Here is a 17,388-nt window from a genome sequence, read left to right as displayed (position 1 = left end):
AGTTTGGAATGTCAGTGAGCACAGGGAAATGAGGATTGGGGCTATTTTAGAGGATGAAAATGCCAGAGAAGAGACAGAGAAATGGAGCGATTTATTTGTTTGGATAAACCTCCCTTTTACTGAATTGCTTTAATGCTGTGCCTGTTTCTTGTTCTTCCTCTCCTTCTCTTTTGCTGCCTCTTTCATTGCAGTTTTTCAAATATGTAGGCAACAAAAAAAACCATGGCCAGTGAAATGGAAGATTACAATTATGCATCAGTATTCCTGTAACGCGGCTGCTCAGCAATGTCTCCTGGGAGTGTTACAATGAATATCTGACATTAATTGGCTCAGTACCTGTATGTCTGACCTTGCAGAAATTTAATAGATCAATTCTACATGATCTTCACTGATAAAGAAAACTTCTTCAGGGCATGGGCTGCATCTTTGGGCATGCCTGCACCACAGTGACAACCAAAAGTAGCAGTCAGATTCACTGGGTCTTAGAATAAAATATCAAATAATAGAAAGAGGAATCATAAAGTGGTTTCTCTCCCTTGTTTTGCCAAGGTAGCTCTGTTCCTCAGCAATTTTTAACCCATTCAAAGTCCTTTTCACTGCTGGATACTGTACACTTGATGCACAAATGCTGTGTTCTCTTCTTTGAGTAGTACCTGTATGGCTTTTGCATGTGCGCTTGACATACTGAACAATATAACTAAACCAGGTCAGAATTAGAGGAACAGCACCTACTGGGATGTACTCGCATTGAAACAGCCGCCTCTTTTGTGTGGCTCACTCTCCGGTGACTGAATCTGCCGGGAGGATCTCGCAGGGGGCTGCGCGCCGCTCTCCGCAGCCGCCGTGTTTCAATGCGCCCTGCTCAGTCAGCAGGCAGCCCTCATCTCCCGCACTGCTCAGTCAGCTGCCTTCGGCCGCGCCGGGGATGTGGGCTGCGTGTGCACAAATGGATGATGGTTCGGCTCCCTTCACTTTCAGGGAGCAGCGAGAGAGAAAGTCGGTGTATAAACCGCATCTTAGCCAAAAGTCAGACAACAGGGGAGGTCACCGGGCTGAACTTTCTTGCGGGGGTGTTTGTTTCCCAAGTTAAAAAGTTGTTGAAAAGAAGGACGATGCGTACACGGAGTGTTTTAGGAGATGCTCGGAGGCACACATACCATGCCTGCTCTACTGTTTCAATTGCCTTTACTGAAGTACAGGGGAGAAGCTTCACAGAAGGTGTATTCTGCCTCTCTATTACTGGCATGCTCGGGAGCACTTGCCGCTTTCAGACTATTGTTACCTGTCCCCTGCTTTGTTTGACTGTCTGGGAATTAAACAAGCCATCACCTTGGGGACACGGAAACCCGCATATTCAAAGGCCCCCTCCCACTGGCTTCTGTGAATTAAAATCCAACACACGGAGCCCAGTGCCGCTCACAAAGGCAGCTCGTTCCGCCTCCCTGTCCCGGGGTGCAAAGAGCCCCCTCCCCAGTTTTGGCCGCCGGCAGCGGCTCCCCCGGGCGGGGTGGAGGTGGCGGCCCCGACCCCGGCGGGCACTGACCGCGCTCTCTCTGTCCCTCTCCCCCTGCGCACGGAAGGCGGACGATGCAGGCGGCGGCGAGCGGGCGCGGGAGGCGGCCGGCGCGGCGCTGGTGCTGCGGAAGGTGTGGTCACGCAGCCCGGCCCCCGAGCGGCGCGGGAGGTAAGGCTTCCGCGGCTCCGGGCGTGCGGGGCTGGGCCGGCCGGGCCGGGCTCGGCGGCGGCGGGCGGGGCGGCGGCCCGCGGCCCCGGCAGGGCGATGGCCCCCGCGGGGGGAGCTTAGGGCCGGGCGGCGGCGCGCAGGGAGCGGGGCGCCATGGGCAGCGGCAGGGTGCGGGTGCCCGAGGCGCTGGCGGGCCGCGGCGGGGAGCGGCCGCTGCCCACCTTCGACGTGCCTTACTTCAAGTACATCGACGAGGAGGACGAGGAGGACGAGTGGAGCAGCCGCTCGCAGTCTTCCACCGAGGATGACTCCGGGGACTCTCTGCTTTCCGACAGATACGTGGTGGTGTCGGGGACGCCGGAGAAGATTTTGGAGCATCTCCTCAGCGACCTGCACCTGGAAGCCGCCCAGGACAAAGAGACGGGTAAGGAGCGAGCCTGGCGGGGAGGCGGCCGGGGATGGGGAGAGGTGCCGGTCCCGGTGCCGGCAGAGCGGCGCGGGGATCCCTCCCGGGCACCGCTGGCCGAAAGCCGCTGCCAGCCGGGGCGATGCGGGAGGAATCCCCGAGTGTGGCGCGGCTGCCGCGAGGTGTCGGAGCGGCACCGGCCCCGGGGCAGGAGCGCCGGCGGCAGCGGAGCCGCTGGGCAGCAACTTGAAGCGGGTTAACCTTCGGCTTTGGCTGCCGCCGGGGTAGCGCAGGCTGCGGCAGGCTTTGTACAGCACCGTCTCTCTGCCGGCTGCGCTGACATCCCTCGTAGCCTGCATCTGTTCCTCTGTCCATCCGGATGCGTGCAGTGCACCTCACCTCCTGGCCAGCTAATCGTTTTGCCATCACCCCAATACTTTGGCCCGTCTGTTTCATAAAAATGGTTTATAAATTTCCTCATAGCCCAGGGCACACCGTATCGCCCAGTGCTCTACTTGTTTGTCTTCAACCGGAGATATTTCATTCTAGCCTAGAGCAATTTTATATGAATCCAGCTACTTGACATGCAGTTTAATTTCCAGCTGGATCTCTTGGCTATATGCACAGCTTGCTGTCACCAAGGGCTCATGGAGTAGTTTATCAGAAGTGCCTGTAACCTGCAATTCATAGATACTTTTAATGAAAGCATCCAGGCTGGTGAGACTTTTGAAGATCCTGAATACTGGAGAGGAGGGCAGGTGGCTGCCAATGGCACTGTGTATTTGGTCATCCCCAATAGGGTTAAAATGCATACTCCTGATGCCTGTATATATCTTTCTCCATAAATGAGATTACTGAGAATAAACACACTTTAATCCTTTTAAATGTCTGAAAAATATAACATCTGTGATTCCCAGAGGAATGTCTCAGAACAAGTCATTAGTTTAATGCGGGACAATAGGCATATTCCTTGTGCTGATGTGTTAATGCCCCAAAGAAACACAGAGTGTCTGCCAGTGATATTATTACAGTGTTCCTAGTGCTGCTTTTGTCTGCCTAGACATTAATATTTAGTGCAGAGAGAGGCTGTAGTTTTCCTTCCACAGATGCACTAGGCTAGTTATGGGTGTAATTTACTTGAACCAGCTCATAGGCAGTTGTAGTGAGGATCCTTCCTTGGCCTTTTAAGGTCAAATATTGGATCCAGAATAAGTTTTCTCATTAACGTTTATCACACACAGATTGAGGAGCTGCCAGTCTTTATACTCTGCTTTATCTTATTTTTTAAGCTCACAGGCTTGCTGGAAAACAATGATACTTTCAGTAGTGATATACATTATATTTTGGTATTTGTAAATGCAAAGCACTCCTTATGTAAAGCCTTAGATGCTGTATACATCTTCCCATGTACTACCTTTTTTTTTAATCTCTTTGATTTCTCTCCCTCACTTCACAGAGAGGCTGTTCCTAAGCCTGATCTTTTTGTTGTACAGAGGGGCTGGTAAACTCAAAGCAAATGTTAAACCACTGCTTGCTTGATTGTCAGCAGATGGCAAAGTATTTAAAGGTTGACTACCTTCCCCTCACCTCTGCCTTATCCTAACTCCTTTGGAAAGAAACAATTGGGCTCTGCCCTGTAGCCAGGGTTAACTGGATCCCAGGGGCAGAACAAAGTTAGCTGTGCCTTCGATTTTTTGCCATCACAAAGATGTGTGCTAAACCTTGCCCAGCAGCCCTCCACTCCCTCAGATACCATTTTCTTCTGACTTTATCAATCTGGTAATACAGAACTTCATCAAAATGAAAGAGTTTAGGAGTTATGTTTCCCAGTAGTTTCCGAGGGGGATGCCCCGTAATGGTTTTTACCAGCTTGTTTTGCAGACTCAGCTGCCTTTGGCATGAGGAAGTATGGGATGTTGATTGTGCATATGTACAGCTTTGTGTGTGTACCTGGAGGCATCCTTCTGCCGTTTGGGTGCTTGGATTTGCTGGGTTTTGTTTTTTTTCTAGCTCCAATCTGGCCCATCTCAGAGAATGATCGAGTTGCAGAGCCCTGCAGGCTTGTGTTTTAGCAGGCATAGCTTTGCAGAACATAAAAGGACAATGTTGTTGTACCCAGCTGCTGCTCCTGCTGTCTGTTTGCCAGTTCCAGGATGACTTCCATGGCCTCTTGCTTTCCCTGCAGCCCCCAATGCAGTTTCCTTATTTGTGTCTGTAAAGAACATGCGAAAGGGCTGTTCTTACATTCCCTGGTGCACAGGGGGCTGTTGTTCCCTTTGACCCTTGGCACTGCTTTCCCGAGGAGGGACGGTCTGCATGTTTTCATTCCCACCCTTTATATACCAAACCATAACTGCAGCCCTCTATGGTTGTTAACAAACCAATCTGCTGTCCTGGGGCTGGCCTGGTCATGGAACACTGCCTTTTATAAACGCCGACATGGCTGAGTGATGCGCCATGGATTGCTCCCAGCCATCCTCCATTTTCTAGCCCAACTCAGCAGACACCACTTGCACCTGAGAGCGTAAAGCAAGTTTTGGGGCTGGTTTGGAAAAAAATTTTACTGGGTGTCCAGCCCAGTCTCCAAGGCTTCCTTCAGCTGCTCCGAAACCTGCAGCAGGACCCCTTAAACACTCAGCTTAATAAACCCTGCTATAATAAACAGGTGGGGACCCAACCTGAAGAGTTATCCCTGTGATGTAACAGAGTACTGTTTTAGCAACTGAGGACACCTGAAGAGAACTCTGCAATCTGCAAAGCTAGACTAGTCTATTGCTCTGGTGACTTCCATAGGCAGGATGTCTGGAAAAGCCTGAGGTTTCCAAGGCTCTTTGGCCTAATTTACTTAGTAATTGTTAATTGACTGAGGGATTTTTGTAATGACTGTGTCAGGGAGTATATGCAAGTTCTTGGGACGTCACATTAAATTTGGGCTTGCCACTAACAAAGGCTTGACAGCCTTCCATCTCAAAGGGAGGAAGTTTTCATTTCACTGAGGTACTATAACCTGTAAAGTGCCAACCCCCAAGAAGACTGTTCTTCTTTCCTGCCGTGGGATGGATGGAAATTTTAAATTTCTGTAACAAGCAACTTTTCTGAGTCATCTCTGAGGTGTTTGGAATCACTGGGAATGTCTGCTGAGTGTGCATTTTAGAGTGTAATTTGAGGTTTTAAGACCTGAATAGAGCGATATACTTCAAATATGTCACTATCTAGGTGGAAGATGCCTTGTGGGCTAATCCTCTTCAAGGATGGGGATTTGAACAAGTAATCTCCAAGAGGCCAAATCTTAGCATCTCAGAATCTCTAATCCCTTCCCATTGACTACACCATTTATTTTAGAATCATTGTTCTTTTATGTAAAATCTTTATTTCTTGGATGTTAGCAGCATTTCCCTCTCCAGAAATTATCCTGATGTCATCTTTGGAGTTTCCCCCAGCTGATCTCTGTTCAGACATACTCTCTTGGTTTGTGGTTGTTACATTCAACATTTGGCAGCCTCTGGAATGATGCAGTGATCATCACATCCACTGCTACTACTCCAGGCCTGCCTGGATCACTCAGACCATTTCCTTCAGTCCTTTGGGTCACCTCTCTCAGGCAGCTGAAGCAGAACATTGCTGAAGTAGGACATAATCTCCCCCATTGCATCTGCTGACACCACATGTGTTTTACCTGCTTACTACAGGGTTCATTTTAGGGAATGAATAGAGGATAAATTAATTAGTGAAGGTGTTTGAGAGCAAGAGGCCGCAGGAAAGTGTGATCTGGAGAAAGGAAATAAACGTGGAAAGGTACAACTGGAACAACACGGTGGTATCAGTATTAAAGGATGCATCTTTGCATCTGGACTGGGACTGGGTGGACTGGGTGAAAGGGACTGTGAGAAGGGGGAGGCATGACAGTTTTGTTAGCAGAAGTTGGGATGGCAGATGATGGAGGGCCTGGTGAAAGATTAAAGAGACAGAAAAAGGGGACAAATCCTCATGACATAGCTAAAAGAGAGGCAGAAAAGTGTAAGTATGGTCTGGATTTCTTTGGAGTAGGAGCAAAAAGGAGTAGTGACCTATATGTCATGCTCTGTCACCTTATCTGGGACTGTGCATGATCCTTGGATTAGTGGGAACTCTCTCCTGTCATACAGAAGCAGTGTTACCTTTAGGATTGTAACATACCACCTCGGAGGGGCCTTCAGACCACGTCTATTTGTCCCAGAAGTCCTCTGTAGTAAGAGTTTCTTTTGTTTAACACGTTCTGTTTCTACACTCTACCAATGACACTGCTGTGCTGTTGGGCAGTGGCACCCTCTGCAGAACTGTACGTGACCTTGGAGGAGAATGGTACTATCCTGCATGAACTGACTGTAGGCAGCTGCTAAATGAAGTTGTGAAAAAGGGATACAGCTCTGCCTTTTCTAGATTGTCTTTTGTTTAATATTCCAAGAAAAAAAAGGTCTGGTTGCTTTTTGATATTTTTTTTCTTAGTTATGAAGCATGGTATTAGGTTTTTTGCTCACTGTGCTTTTCAATGATGATTAAAAGGTGGTGAAAAATGTACTCCTGTGACTGCCACACAGTCAGTGTGTGTCTGATGCATGTGGACTGATGTCAACGAGAATAGATATTTGCCCAACACTTTGTGATCCTACCTTCCAGGTTTTAGGATGGAGAAAATAAATGCCTACTAACCCTTCCTCTTAACAGTCCTTCATAATGAAATGTTGTCAGTCAAAATTTTGAGGGATTTTGTAAACTTTTCCCTGTCGTTTAGGAAGATTTGGTAAAATAATGGGGCTAAATGCATATTACTGCCATGCCTATAGGAGGGGAATAACAGTTTAGCAGAGCACATCAGTGTAAGACTAACAGAAAAATAAAATTATACTAGTGTGTATCAGTGTTCAGTATGAGAGAACCTGGAGAGGCTCTTGGAGACTATTGCTTTATGCAGTGTGAGTCTAAGCTATCTCTAAATTAGACTGTCAGTAGAAGTAGGTTTAGAATAAATCAATAAAATGAATAGTAACAAATCACCAGGATCAGATGTTACTCCCCGAAGACTTCTAAAGGAACTCTGATATGAAATTGCTGAACTCCTAACAAGTGATGTGTAATCTGTCATATAAAGCAGCTTGAGTGGCAGAGGAAGGTGGAAAATGTGATACCAATTAAAAGAAATGGTTCTATTTGGGGAACATCTAAGTAATAAGGTTGTCATTTTATCAATACATTATTCTAGCATAAACTTTTGCTGTAGATGAAAGAAGCAGCTCAGCCTTTCCCAGCCACTGGTGCCGCTGTGCTTCTACAGTCTTTTGTGTGAATGATTCTGTAGCACTCCAAAGTAGGGAGCTGGTTCTAGTTGATACTAACCTAGGAAATACTAAATTATTCGTTTTAAGATGGATAAGTCTCTTGATCCACTTAATCTGTCAGTGACGCTAAATTTGCCCCCCTGACACAGGCAGAGGGTGGCAGGGAATGAGAGGTGTCCAGATGAGGACAGTAGTAGAGAAGGACTGGTGTCTTTAGCAGCTGGACTTGCTTGCAGGAGTATGATTAGATGCAAAATTTCAGCATGAAGTTGTGAATTTGTGCTGGAAAATTGTGTGGCAGTACAGTACATGCAGAAGGGAGAAATGCATACAGAAACATAATGAGAAACAGGAAATCTGGGGATTATTTTTTGCAGACAGTTCAGATCTTGTGTGTCCTGTAGAGCTGTTAAAGGTTTGAAGGAGCATGAAGGTATATATCTGGTGTGCCTGTATCTTATATTTGTGTTTTCAAGATGCTTTTGAGAAAATCCCTTGCCAAAAATCCTGAAAGAAATATAAAGATCATTTTGATCAGGAATGAGATGCTTTTCAGGACTGATGATTACTTAAAAGAGAGAAAATGAAAGGTAGGAGTGAAGTGTCTCTGTTTAAAATGTAGGGAATTCACCACTGAAGACTGGGTGCTGCTGAGTGTGGGGTGAAATCTGAGGTAACAGTATGTGCTGGTATTAGTAAATGATTGAAGGTCTCCTGGTAAATAAAGCCATAGTTTCACCTTTAGTGGCCGTGTAAAATTATGTTCTTGTACACCCTTTTATTTCCACCTCTGACTGCCTGTTTGAGCTGCTGTGCTACATCAGGAAGCCAATCCAACTCAAAATTAATTCTCATGAAAGTAGTAAGAATGGGGCAGTGTAGAACTGGGAAATAAGTTGGGAGCAGGCCCCTCGAACCAGCCCTATGGCTGCAGAAAGATGAAAGGAATAAAAATCTATGTGACTGCAGGATAAAATTGCACATGGGATCCAAGTTTGAAAAATGCAAGGTAATGTGTTTTTCTACCATGAAGAAGAGGAAATTCTTATTATACATATTCAGCAGGGTGCTGACTTGACTATTATCATGCAGAAAATAGGTCTGTGGAGGTAGTGTGGATAGTCCGTGGAAATTTTTGGTCAGCACTGGTCAAAAAGGCAGGTAGTATTTAGGCTAATTAGGAAAAAAATCCAAGCAAGATCTGTAGTTATGCCATTGTCTAACTGTGAAATATGGAATGTGTAATGTGATTCCTCTTCTCCTCCAGCTCGGGTTGAAAATGAAGTAAAGGGCAGGAAGAGTGATTAGAATTATAGATTTAATATATCTAAGAATAAATAGTCTAGGTCTGGTTGTCGTAGGAAGGCAACTTTGGTAAAGGAGGTATATGGTGATCTACAAGGCTATTAATTGTGGGGGGAGGGTGAAATGTTGCTCATTGTTTCTCATAATGAGGCAAGTGTTTTGTCACAGAGTGAAATTATTTGGTTTATAACTAATAAAGAGAAGTGGTTTTCCTGGATAATGCACAGCTAAACTGTGAAAATTGTTGTTGTGAGTATTCTGTAGAAGCCAAAACTTGGAGAGTTTTAAAAACAAGCTAGGCAAAATTCTGGCAAAAACTCAATCACTGCAGTGATGTCAATACAACTTCCCATTTGGAAAGTCTACACTGCCTGTTGTTGGAAGAAAGGAAGGTGTGTCTAAGAAAGGTAACTCTGTATTTATCTTTTTCTGAGTTATTTTTTCTTCTGTTGGGCATCCTCTGTCAAAGACCTGGTTCTTTTTATGGGAGTCTTGACCTGACCCATCATATTACATATGCAGCATGTTGCAGTTTGGAAAGAATTAATTGGAATCTAAGATTATAATAAGATGGGTAGGAAAACTGAGTGAGCTGGCAGCAAAATGGGAGTAATTTTCAGCTGAATGCCTTTGCAAGTGGCATGGTGGAACCTGAAGCTGGGACAAGAGAAGCAGGAGCTCTGGGGATAGCATGAAGTTGGGACCAAGTCTGCCAGCTGTAACAGTGGCTTCCCAAATGGAAAGGTCTGACATCATCTAACTGTCCACCTCTACTTTGCCATAGTATCCCATCTCCTCTTCTCTATTGGCTTGACCTTGTGCCAAGTAGATTTAGGTACCTTCATAGGAAACAAATAAACAATTTTTTTCCCTTTGATTGGATTGTTTTGAGTCACAGTAGTGAGCTGAATCAGCTTGCAGAAGGAGCACCATGTCTGGGATTCACTGCAGACAGATAATGTGTCACAGTGCCGAAGATAATGGGAAATGCCAGTGAGGGGACTATGTCTAAGATGCTGTCTCATGTTAGGAGCTCAGACAGTTTTTTTGAGAAATGAGGACATGGAGCCTGAAAAGGATTTATTTGCACTTGGGCACTAAAACTTGTTTGGGCAAACTTTTGGAAAGGCAGAGTCTGGGAATGCTGCTCCTGAATTGTCCCACTATTGTATCCAGTGACTGGGAAACTAGAGTCAACATGGGGAATGATAAACACTCTTACTCTTGATCAGGACTCTCTTTATAGATACAGATGGTATTTTTTCAGTTCCTCACCACAAATGCTTTTATGCTGTGGATACACTTAGCAAGTTAGACCCTTTCAGGGAGAGAAAGTAACTGAGGTAGCCATCAGAAAAACATATGGTTTCGGTGTGCCCAGGAGCACTGAGGCACTTTGTGCACTGCGGGCACTAAATACATTACTTTTGTACACAATACCTAGTAGAGCCCCAAGTGTTTAATGTTCTGTGTTTGAGTCAAATTTGCAGAAGAAAATGCTACCCATTCCATATGACTGCCAATTGGATCATAGCATTCTCAGTTTCTCAGTCTTTTCCCTATGATTCAGTGATTTATTATTGCCAGTTGTCACCTTTTGCTATGTGAGAAAGTGATAAGGAGCTGTCATGAAAGCCTAGTGTGAAACTATTTATTACGAAGATGTGCATTGGAGACAATATCAGGGTTTTTGATGATCTTAGTTGTTTAAGCAGAAAAGAACTGGGAAGTGTAGGTCTATCAGGAGAACATTTTTAGGGGTAAAAATAATTTTCTTTGACAGTGGAAAGGCTTTAAGTCAGAAAAGACAGAAAACATATATTTTTTGTACTGCAAAATAAGCTTGGGTGATAAAAGCATTTTGATGAGGTACCTGGAAGACAAGATGTTATGACACTGGGAATTTGGTAAGGTTGCTGGAAATGTAACCCTAAAGACATTAATCTGTTGTTTGTAACATCCCTTTTGCCCTCATAACATTGGAAGTCTAGGTGCTATAACTATCAAATTAGTGAAGTATTTCAGATATGTGAAATTTTATATATATATATATATATGCAGATGCATTAAGTAGCTGAGATCATAAAAAGACATATTTGTATATTTGAAAAGTGTTTCTACAGAACTTTTTCCAGAATAGTGCTTTTGATAATTCCTAATTGCCTGATGGTGCTAAGCCAAGAAGTGTATGGAAGGGATAAAAAAAAAATTGGAAGACTTTACAAAAATTCTTGTATTTTAGTGGTAGAATAGCAAATGCTGGTTCTTAGTTTCTGCCTTAGTCTGAATCCTTTTCTAATCACTCAAGTGTGGCTGGTCAGTGTCAAATGTAGCAAAAATAAGTCCTGTTCCCGGGTCAGAAGGTTCAAACTGAGCGCCATGAAGTAGAAGGGGAAAACTGAGTCATTGCACAGGGGTCATGCCAAAGAAATCTCTCTCATCAAGAGACCTGTCATTTTAGATATACGCCAACCGCTTGGGTTGGTTCCCTGTCTCAAATGCTGCACAGGAGGTTAGGTCAGTTCCACAGCTGCAGGTCTGGAGATGAAGCAGATCGGGTAACTCCTGTTGCAGCTAATGTCATACTGCTACTAGTGAGCCATAAGAACATCAAAACCAAAACAAATCAACATCAGCTTAACAAAAAATCTTAGCCAAATTCTGAAATGAATCTAAGCTATGGTAGCTCTTGCTGACTTCTGTCTATTAGACATCCATTTCCGTGCAGAAATTTGATCAAACCACCAAGAATATGATGAGAGGAATAACCTCTGTTGCAGAGATGACACAGCTAGATCTCCTCAGCCCCCAGATACAGCCTTGCTTTTTATTTTCCCAGAATGAAGCTGACTATAAAGCATGTACAGTTATCTAGAAGGTGCTGTTTCTAGTAGGTGAAAAGTGGGACCTGATTTTTAGGAGAGTAGCGTAAGAGGAATCGCAACAGATGGAGCGTGGGATGGCAGGTCAGTTAGCTGTGAGAGTAGGAACTGGAATTGTAAAAATGAAATATCAGTGTTGCTACTTCTTATAAAGTGTCCACACATCCTGATCCTTCATCAGAAGCCACAGACCACCTTGTCCTTCAGGAGCCCCAAACATGGAGCCCTTCACCACAGGTCCTCATTTTTTGTTCTCACCGCTCTTTCTTTCTTTCTCTTTCTTTCTCTTTCTTTCTTTCTTTCTCTCTTTCTCATCGTTCTCCTCTTCTCTCTCCATCTCTTTCTCATCTTTCTCTCTTCTCTCTCTCTCTCTTTCTCTCTTTCTTTCTCTCTTTCTCTCTCTCTTTCTCTTTCTGCCTTTCTCTCTTTCTGCCTTTCTTCCTTCCTTTCCTTCCTTTCCTTCCTTTCCTTCCTTTCCTTCCTTTCCTTCCTTTCCTTCCTTTCCTTCCTTTCCTTCCTTTCCTTCCTTTCCTTCCTTTCCTTCCTTTCCTTCCTTTTCTTAACTATCAAGCTGTTCAAAAGCTGAGCACTGTCATCCAGGTGCTCCTCTTCCACCACACAGAGATTCCCCAGCTGCTGGCCTAAGTAGGTGTTTGCACACTAATGACTCCCATGTTGCTATTAGCACTTACTTCGAAGGTTGTTGAGTTGGGACCTTGTTCTCAGGATACAGCAAAGCATTCCTTCCTGAAAGCAGAATCTATAATGGTATGAAACTCAGAGATAGTGCTCTGAAATTCAGGGGGTTTTTTGTTTGTTTGTTGGTTTGGTTTTTTGTTTGTTTTTTGTTTTTTTGGGGAAAAAAGCTTTAATCGAATGGGAGGATTTTTTATGTAAGAATGCTGAAAAGATAAAACTGTATCTTGATGTGCTTGCTGTATCTCTGAGTCCAGGAATACAGTTCACGTGCTGTCTTCAGAGTTTGAATTCCAGTGTTTCCAGTGCTCCAAGTTGCTATAATACAATGATTTTCTTGTGAGATTAACATTTTCTGAGGAATATAAAGAGCGCCTTCATTCCCCGCCCACAGGGTGGAAGGATGGATTCACTGCAGACCTGTGCTTTGAGGTTATGTATTAAGAATCTGAAAGAAATCTGTTCTTCAAAGCGGCTTTTTTCCCTCTTGTGAACTAAATTTACTCTCACGCTGTTAATTCCTCCTTCCCCCGCAATCCTTCTCAACATGCCCTGAGTTCAGGCAGTTTCACAGTACTATGGAAGCAGCAGCTTTGGTCTTTTTGTGAGCAAGAGTGGGACTAGCTTTGGCTTTAGCCAAACTATAATTATTACTTTACTAGGCTCCCTGTCATACTCTCTGTTACTGCCGTTAGGTGATGCCTGGTTGTGCAGTGTACTGATGCAGTCCTTTTCTTTCCCACTTTACTGCTTTCTGTAAATCCCTGGGCTCAGAGGTCACCCGGGGAGATTAAGAACAAAAAGCCACAACCCAAGACCTATTTGTGAACCATTAATTGATATAGATTTCTGCCTATTTCCCAGTGGGCTTTTTGTGGGCTCTAAGACCTCCCTTAATAGCTGGGCACCCTGGGCTGCATTACAGCCTCTGCTTGCTGTGTAGCTGAATAAACACAATTGCTTGAGAGAAGTCTGGGGCCTTGACAAACTGGGGGCAACACACTCTGGATTGCCAGGTGCAGCAGAGCCAGGTTCTGCCCTGCCCTGCCAGTGGCTGCTGCCTTTTCTAGCATGTTCAAGGGAAAGGGGGAAAAAGAGCAGATGAGAGAGCAGCTGCTAAAGGCCAAATTTGCTGTGTGCTGAAAGATGTTGGCAGGGTATTCTGCTGTGGTTTGTGATGTTTTGCTAGATCGTGATTTTAGTGGGCAAGGGAGAAGATTGGCTATTGGATGTAGAAATAGATGGTTGTAGTAGGAATACTTTTGTGAGAGAGGAGGGAACTGTCTAAAAAGGAGATAATGGAGCAGAATGCACTGAGCATAAATTCAGAAGCTCTGTGCATTAACTGCAGTTGGTAAGCTCATAATGCAGGCTTTAAATTGCTGTTGCTTTTTTTAGAGGGAAAGATTTGATCAGTTTGGTATTACTTGGGGTGTATAACACCTTTTATGAGAGTCTATGTAGTTGGCATTGGAGACAGTCCTGCTTTTTTTTTTTTTTTTTTAGAGTCAATTTTGATACTTTCTAAGATTGAAATAGGAGTAGAATTACAGCATTTTGACAGCCAAAGGTTTTTCATGAGATGTCAGTTACCCTCATGGAGTATAGCTGGCACTGACAGAAAGAGCTTTACAGAATAGCATCAGTTACTGTAATAAAATACATTACTCGTCCCATCTTTTAGACAAGGTGAAAAATACTGATGTGAGCTGTAGCTGTGGCAGCAGCTGACACCACTATCTCCCAAGCCAGGCTGAGATCATGAGATGACCTTGTCTTAGCTCAAAAGCTTGTGAGATCCTTCTAAAACCAAGATCATACTCTCTCTCCAATGTCAAAATGTGATGTGTGCAAAAAACATTTTGGGATAAGTGTTTGGGGAAAATAGATGAATGTAAATAAAGTGGCAGCATTGAAAGGTCCAATTTTGGTGGAAGCTAACAATAAAAACTTTTGTTTTCTTGTGATAGTATTTGGCATGAATTGTGATTTTATTCATTTGCTTGAATTTGAGTTTTGATGGAGATACAAATTGCTAGAATGAGAGATGTAATTGTGGAGAAATCGCGCTGTCTGACTTGCGACTGCTGGAAGCTTTTAATATCTCATGTTTTATTGCTTTTCAGTTTCTTTCCTTTTTTCCTTTTTCTACACCCTGTATCCTCCTCCAGCCATTATCTCTCCTCTCACTGTCCACAATGCTCTGCCAATTCCACAAGCAGTCTTTCTTTAACCCTCTTCACATCCATTTCTTGGAATTTAAGGCTGGTTGACCTCTCTCTAGGAATCACTGCAGTTAAAACCAGAAAGCCAGATCATGGTTTTGTTCTTTCCCAGCCATGAATTCAGAGCCCCAGCATCAGTACAATAATGAAACCCTTGTTGGATTTAATTCCCTTCCCCATAGGAGCCTTGTCCATGGGATTTTGTTTGCTGATACTGTTAGTAACATCATGGGGGATGCACAGCCACAAGCTGGAAGCAAACAAACAACAGTGAAAAACAACCACAAACAAATAGCATTTGTCAGATCCCCATTGTCCAAGGGTTTTCATTCAAAGCCTTAAAGCAGCAGTGGCTGTGTAGCATTGTTCCAAAGAGTGAAAACCACCAAGAATGGGCAAATGCAAACATTTTGCCTATTAAGGTGACTACAGCTTTCCTCTTACTGTCTGTAGATGTTAACTGTCTCTGTGGCTGTAGAGTTTAACTCTGTAACAGGCAGGTGAAAATTTTCTTCCTGGTACATGCCATCAAGCAGTGATGAAGGCTACAAGAGGATGATTTAGCAATTCAGCACAAACACGCATCCCACTTTCTGGCAGGCAAAATGCCTCCTCACTTCCACTTCAGCTACATAGGAATTGAACAAAGAGGCTGCGTGGGGGCAGCCAGGTGGTTTTTAGGATGGACAAACAGATGCAGACCTCTGGCGTGCTGGAGGCAGCCCTGGACATGGTGAAGGCTCCTCACTGGCCTCTCCCCTGATGTCCCAGGAGCAGGTCCAGGGAAGCAAAGGGACGCTGTCTATTCCCTCCTTGCTCTCCTTGCCCACTGTAGATCTCCTAGGCCACAGCAGCTTGCAAACACCTTGGAGGCTCCATCAGTGCTGGGGCTGCTGAGGGTCACAGAGCTCTTCCTCAGGGCAGTGTGACACCCTGGGGAGCCACTGCCGTCATGGGACTTCGGAGGTTTGCTGTGGGCAGAAGCCCCAAAGCACACCCAAGGACATTTTGGGATGTGGTCAGCTGGGAAACCTGGGCATGTTGGACAAGCAAAGTTCAAACCTGTATGTAGGGGGAGGTCTCTGCCAGCTGAAACTGGGCTTCTCCTATTGCAAAGAAGGTATTTTCCTGAGGTGTGTGTAGTATTACTGAGGGAAATTTTGTTACAGTCTCAGCATGATGGTCCATCTCTCCAGGCAAATATGTCACAGGCTGCTTGTGTAGCTTATGTAAATACTTTGAACAGGTTTTTTTCTTTGATGTATGAATACAGATCGTGTTATTATTAATGAGAATCTAATCTCCCTTCTGGGGTGAGGGTTTTGACATGCAAATGGGCCATAGGACATTTCATGTTACATCATAGTTTAATGGATAGGAAATTTGTTCAAGGAGTCAAGGTTAGTAAGATGTAATTTAGGAAGTTACAACTATGTTCTTGATTACAAAGAATGATAAATATTTGATAAGAGTTTTCTAAAAGCATCTGGAAAACATGAAAATGCCATCAGCTTTGCAAGAAACTGCTGTACTGGGTTTTCTTGACAAATGGAGAGGATTCAGATCTTCCTGGAGATTGTGGTCATGTAGGTCTGGGATGAGGGAGTTTACAGCATAGGGTAGGAGCAGTTGCCCGAAATGCTGCTGTTTGTGGTGCTTGGAAGAAAGCCAGCTCCTCTTCTGACCCCCTGTGACTTAAGGGAGTCTTGGGTATGCATCAGGGCAGAGAGACTAGGAAAGACCATACACAAACTCCACTGAGGTGAATGCCAGAGTTGTGTGTCCCCTTACTGCAGAGAATGTCAGCTCTGTAAAATCAGGCTCCAAATGGAACTAAAAATTTCAAATGGAAAATGAATGCACCACTTCCTCTGCTAATCTGTGAATCCAGAGATTCAGAGCATTTGGCTTGACTATTCATGATCTATTTACCTTTTAAAATTCAGACATAGGCATGTGTGTGATGATTTATTCCTCCTTGTAATTGGATACAGTGATTAAATGAGCTTGCATATTATAGTTCATTGTCCTTCTGGGATATAGGCTACTGTTTCTTCAGAACAGCAGCTCCTAATGGAATTAATTCCAGCTCCTGTGTGCTTACTGTAATTGGTAATGTGTTTCCAAAAACTGATGTGGAGAATCGCTTTTCAATGTATATTCTTATATATGAAGTATTCTTCTAGCTGAAGGGTGGTATGTAATCCTCAGAGTCTTCCTTTAAGATCTTGAAGGTCTCTTTCAACTTAGTCTTTCTGTGAATGCTGTGAAGATGCTTCGCTACCTTCTCTGACAGTCTCTCCAGGAACAATAAATGCATGCTCACTATTTTGTAACCTAAAAGAGGCTGTAGGAAGTGTTACACCTAGCTAAAGTGTTTACCAGGTTGCAGCCATGGAAAAGTGATTGCAGTCTGAGACTGTCATCACATAATTGATGGTTTCCCATGGGCTAAGCAGTGGTGAGACAGAAAGCATACTGCTTCCTAGTAAGAAAAAATAATTTTTTATAATTGCCTTTAATGACTAAATGAATAAGCGAATCAGTTTAATAATAAAAAAAAAGAGGAAATTATGCTGTTAGCCTATTAAATTTGAAGAGGGTTTGAAAAACTGATGGGCAAAGGCAATTTGCAGTGAGATGACCATCTGACTCACCTTTGATGGTGTTAGCCAAAAGCATTGGTGTTGTGTGCATGGGACAGTGGTTTGTGTACTCAGCCTTGGCAGGTGCCTCCCCCCTCTCCTGAGCCCAAATCTGCCTCCTTTTCTGTGCACATTCTGTGAAAACCATGCTCTTTTATGCTGTAAGTGAAGTGCTTCACTTACAGCCCAAAAGAGCTATAGAAATGAAAGATGGCAGTGGGCACTAGTCA

General features: G+C 44.1%; 1 protein-coding gene across 1 annotated transcript in view; it reads left to right on the top strand.

Moving 5' to 3' along the window:
- RAPGEF5 (Rap guanine nucleotide exchange factor 5) overlaps window positions 1-17,388 on the top strand; it is a 158,939-nt gene that overhangs the window by 92,297 nt on the left and 49,254 nt on the right. The window contains exons 10-11 of the mRNA XM_066318589.1: window positions 1,581-1,684; window positions 2,020-2,108. Coding sequence (XP_066174686.1) covers window positions 1,581-1,684; window positions 2,020-2,108 — 193 coding nt within the window. The remainder of the gene's footprint in view (window positions 1-1,580; window positions 1,685-2,019; window positions 2,109-17,388) is intronic.

The sequence above is a fragment of the Sylvia atricapilla genome, chromosome 1, assembly GCF_009819655.1.
Source record: "Sylvia atricapilla isolate bSylAtr1 chromosome 1, bSylAtr1.pri, whole genome shotgun sequence".
NCBI classification, from domain to species: Eukaryota; Metazoa; Chordata; class Aves; order Passeriformes; family Sylviidae; genus Sylvia; species Sylvia atricapilla.
The sequence above is the reverse complement of the archived record's forward strand: the minus strand, read 5'-3'. Positions and strand labels throughout refer to the sequence as shown.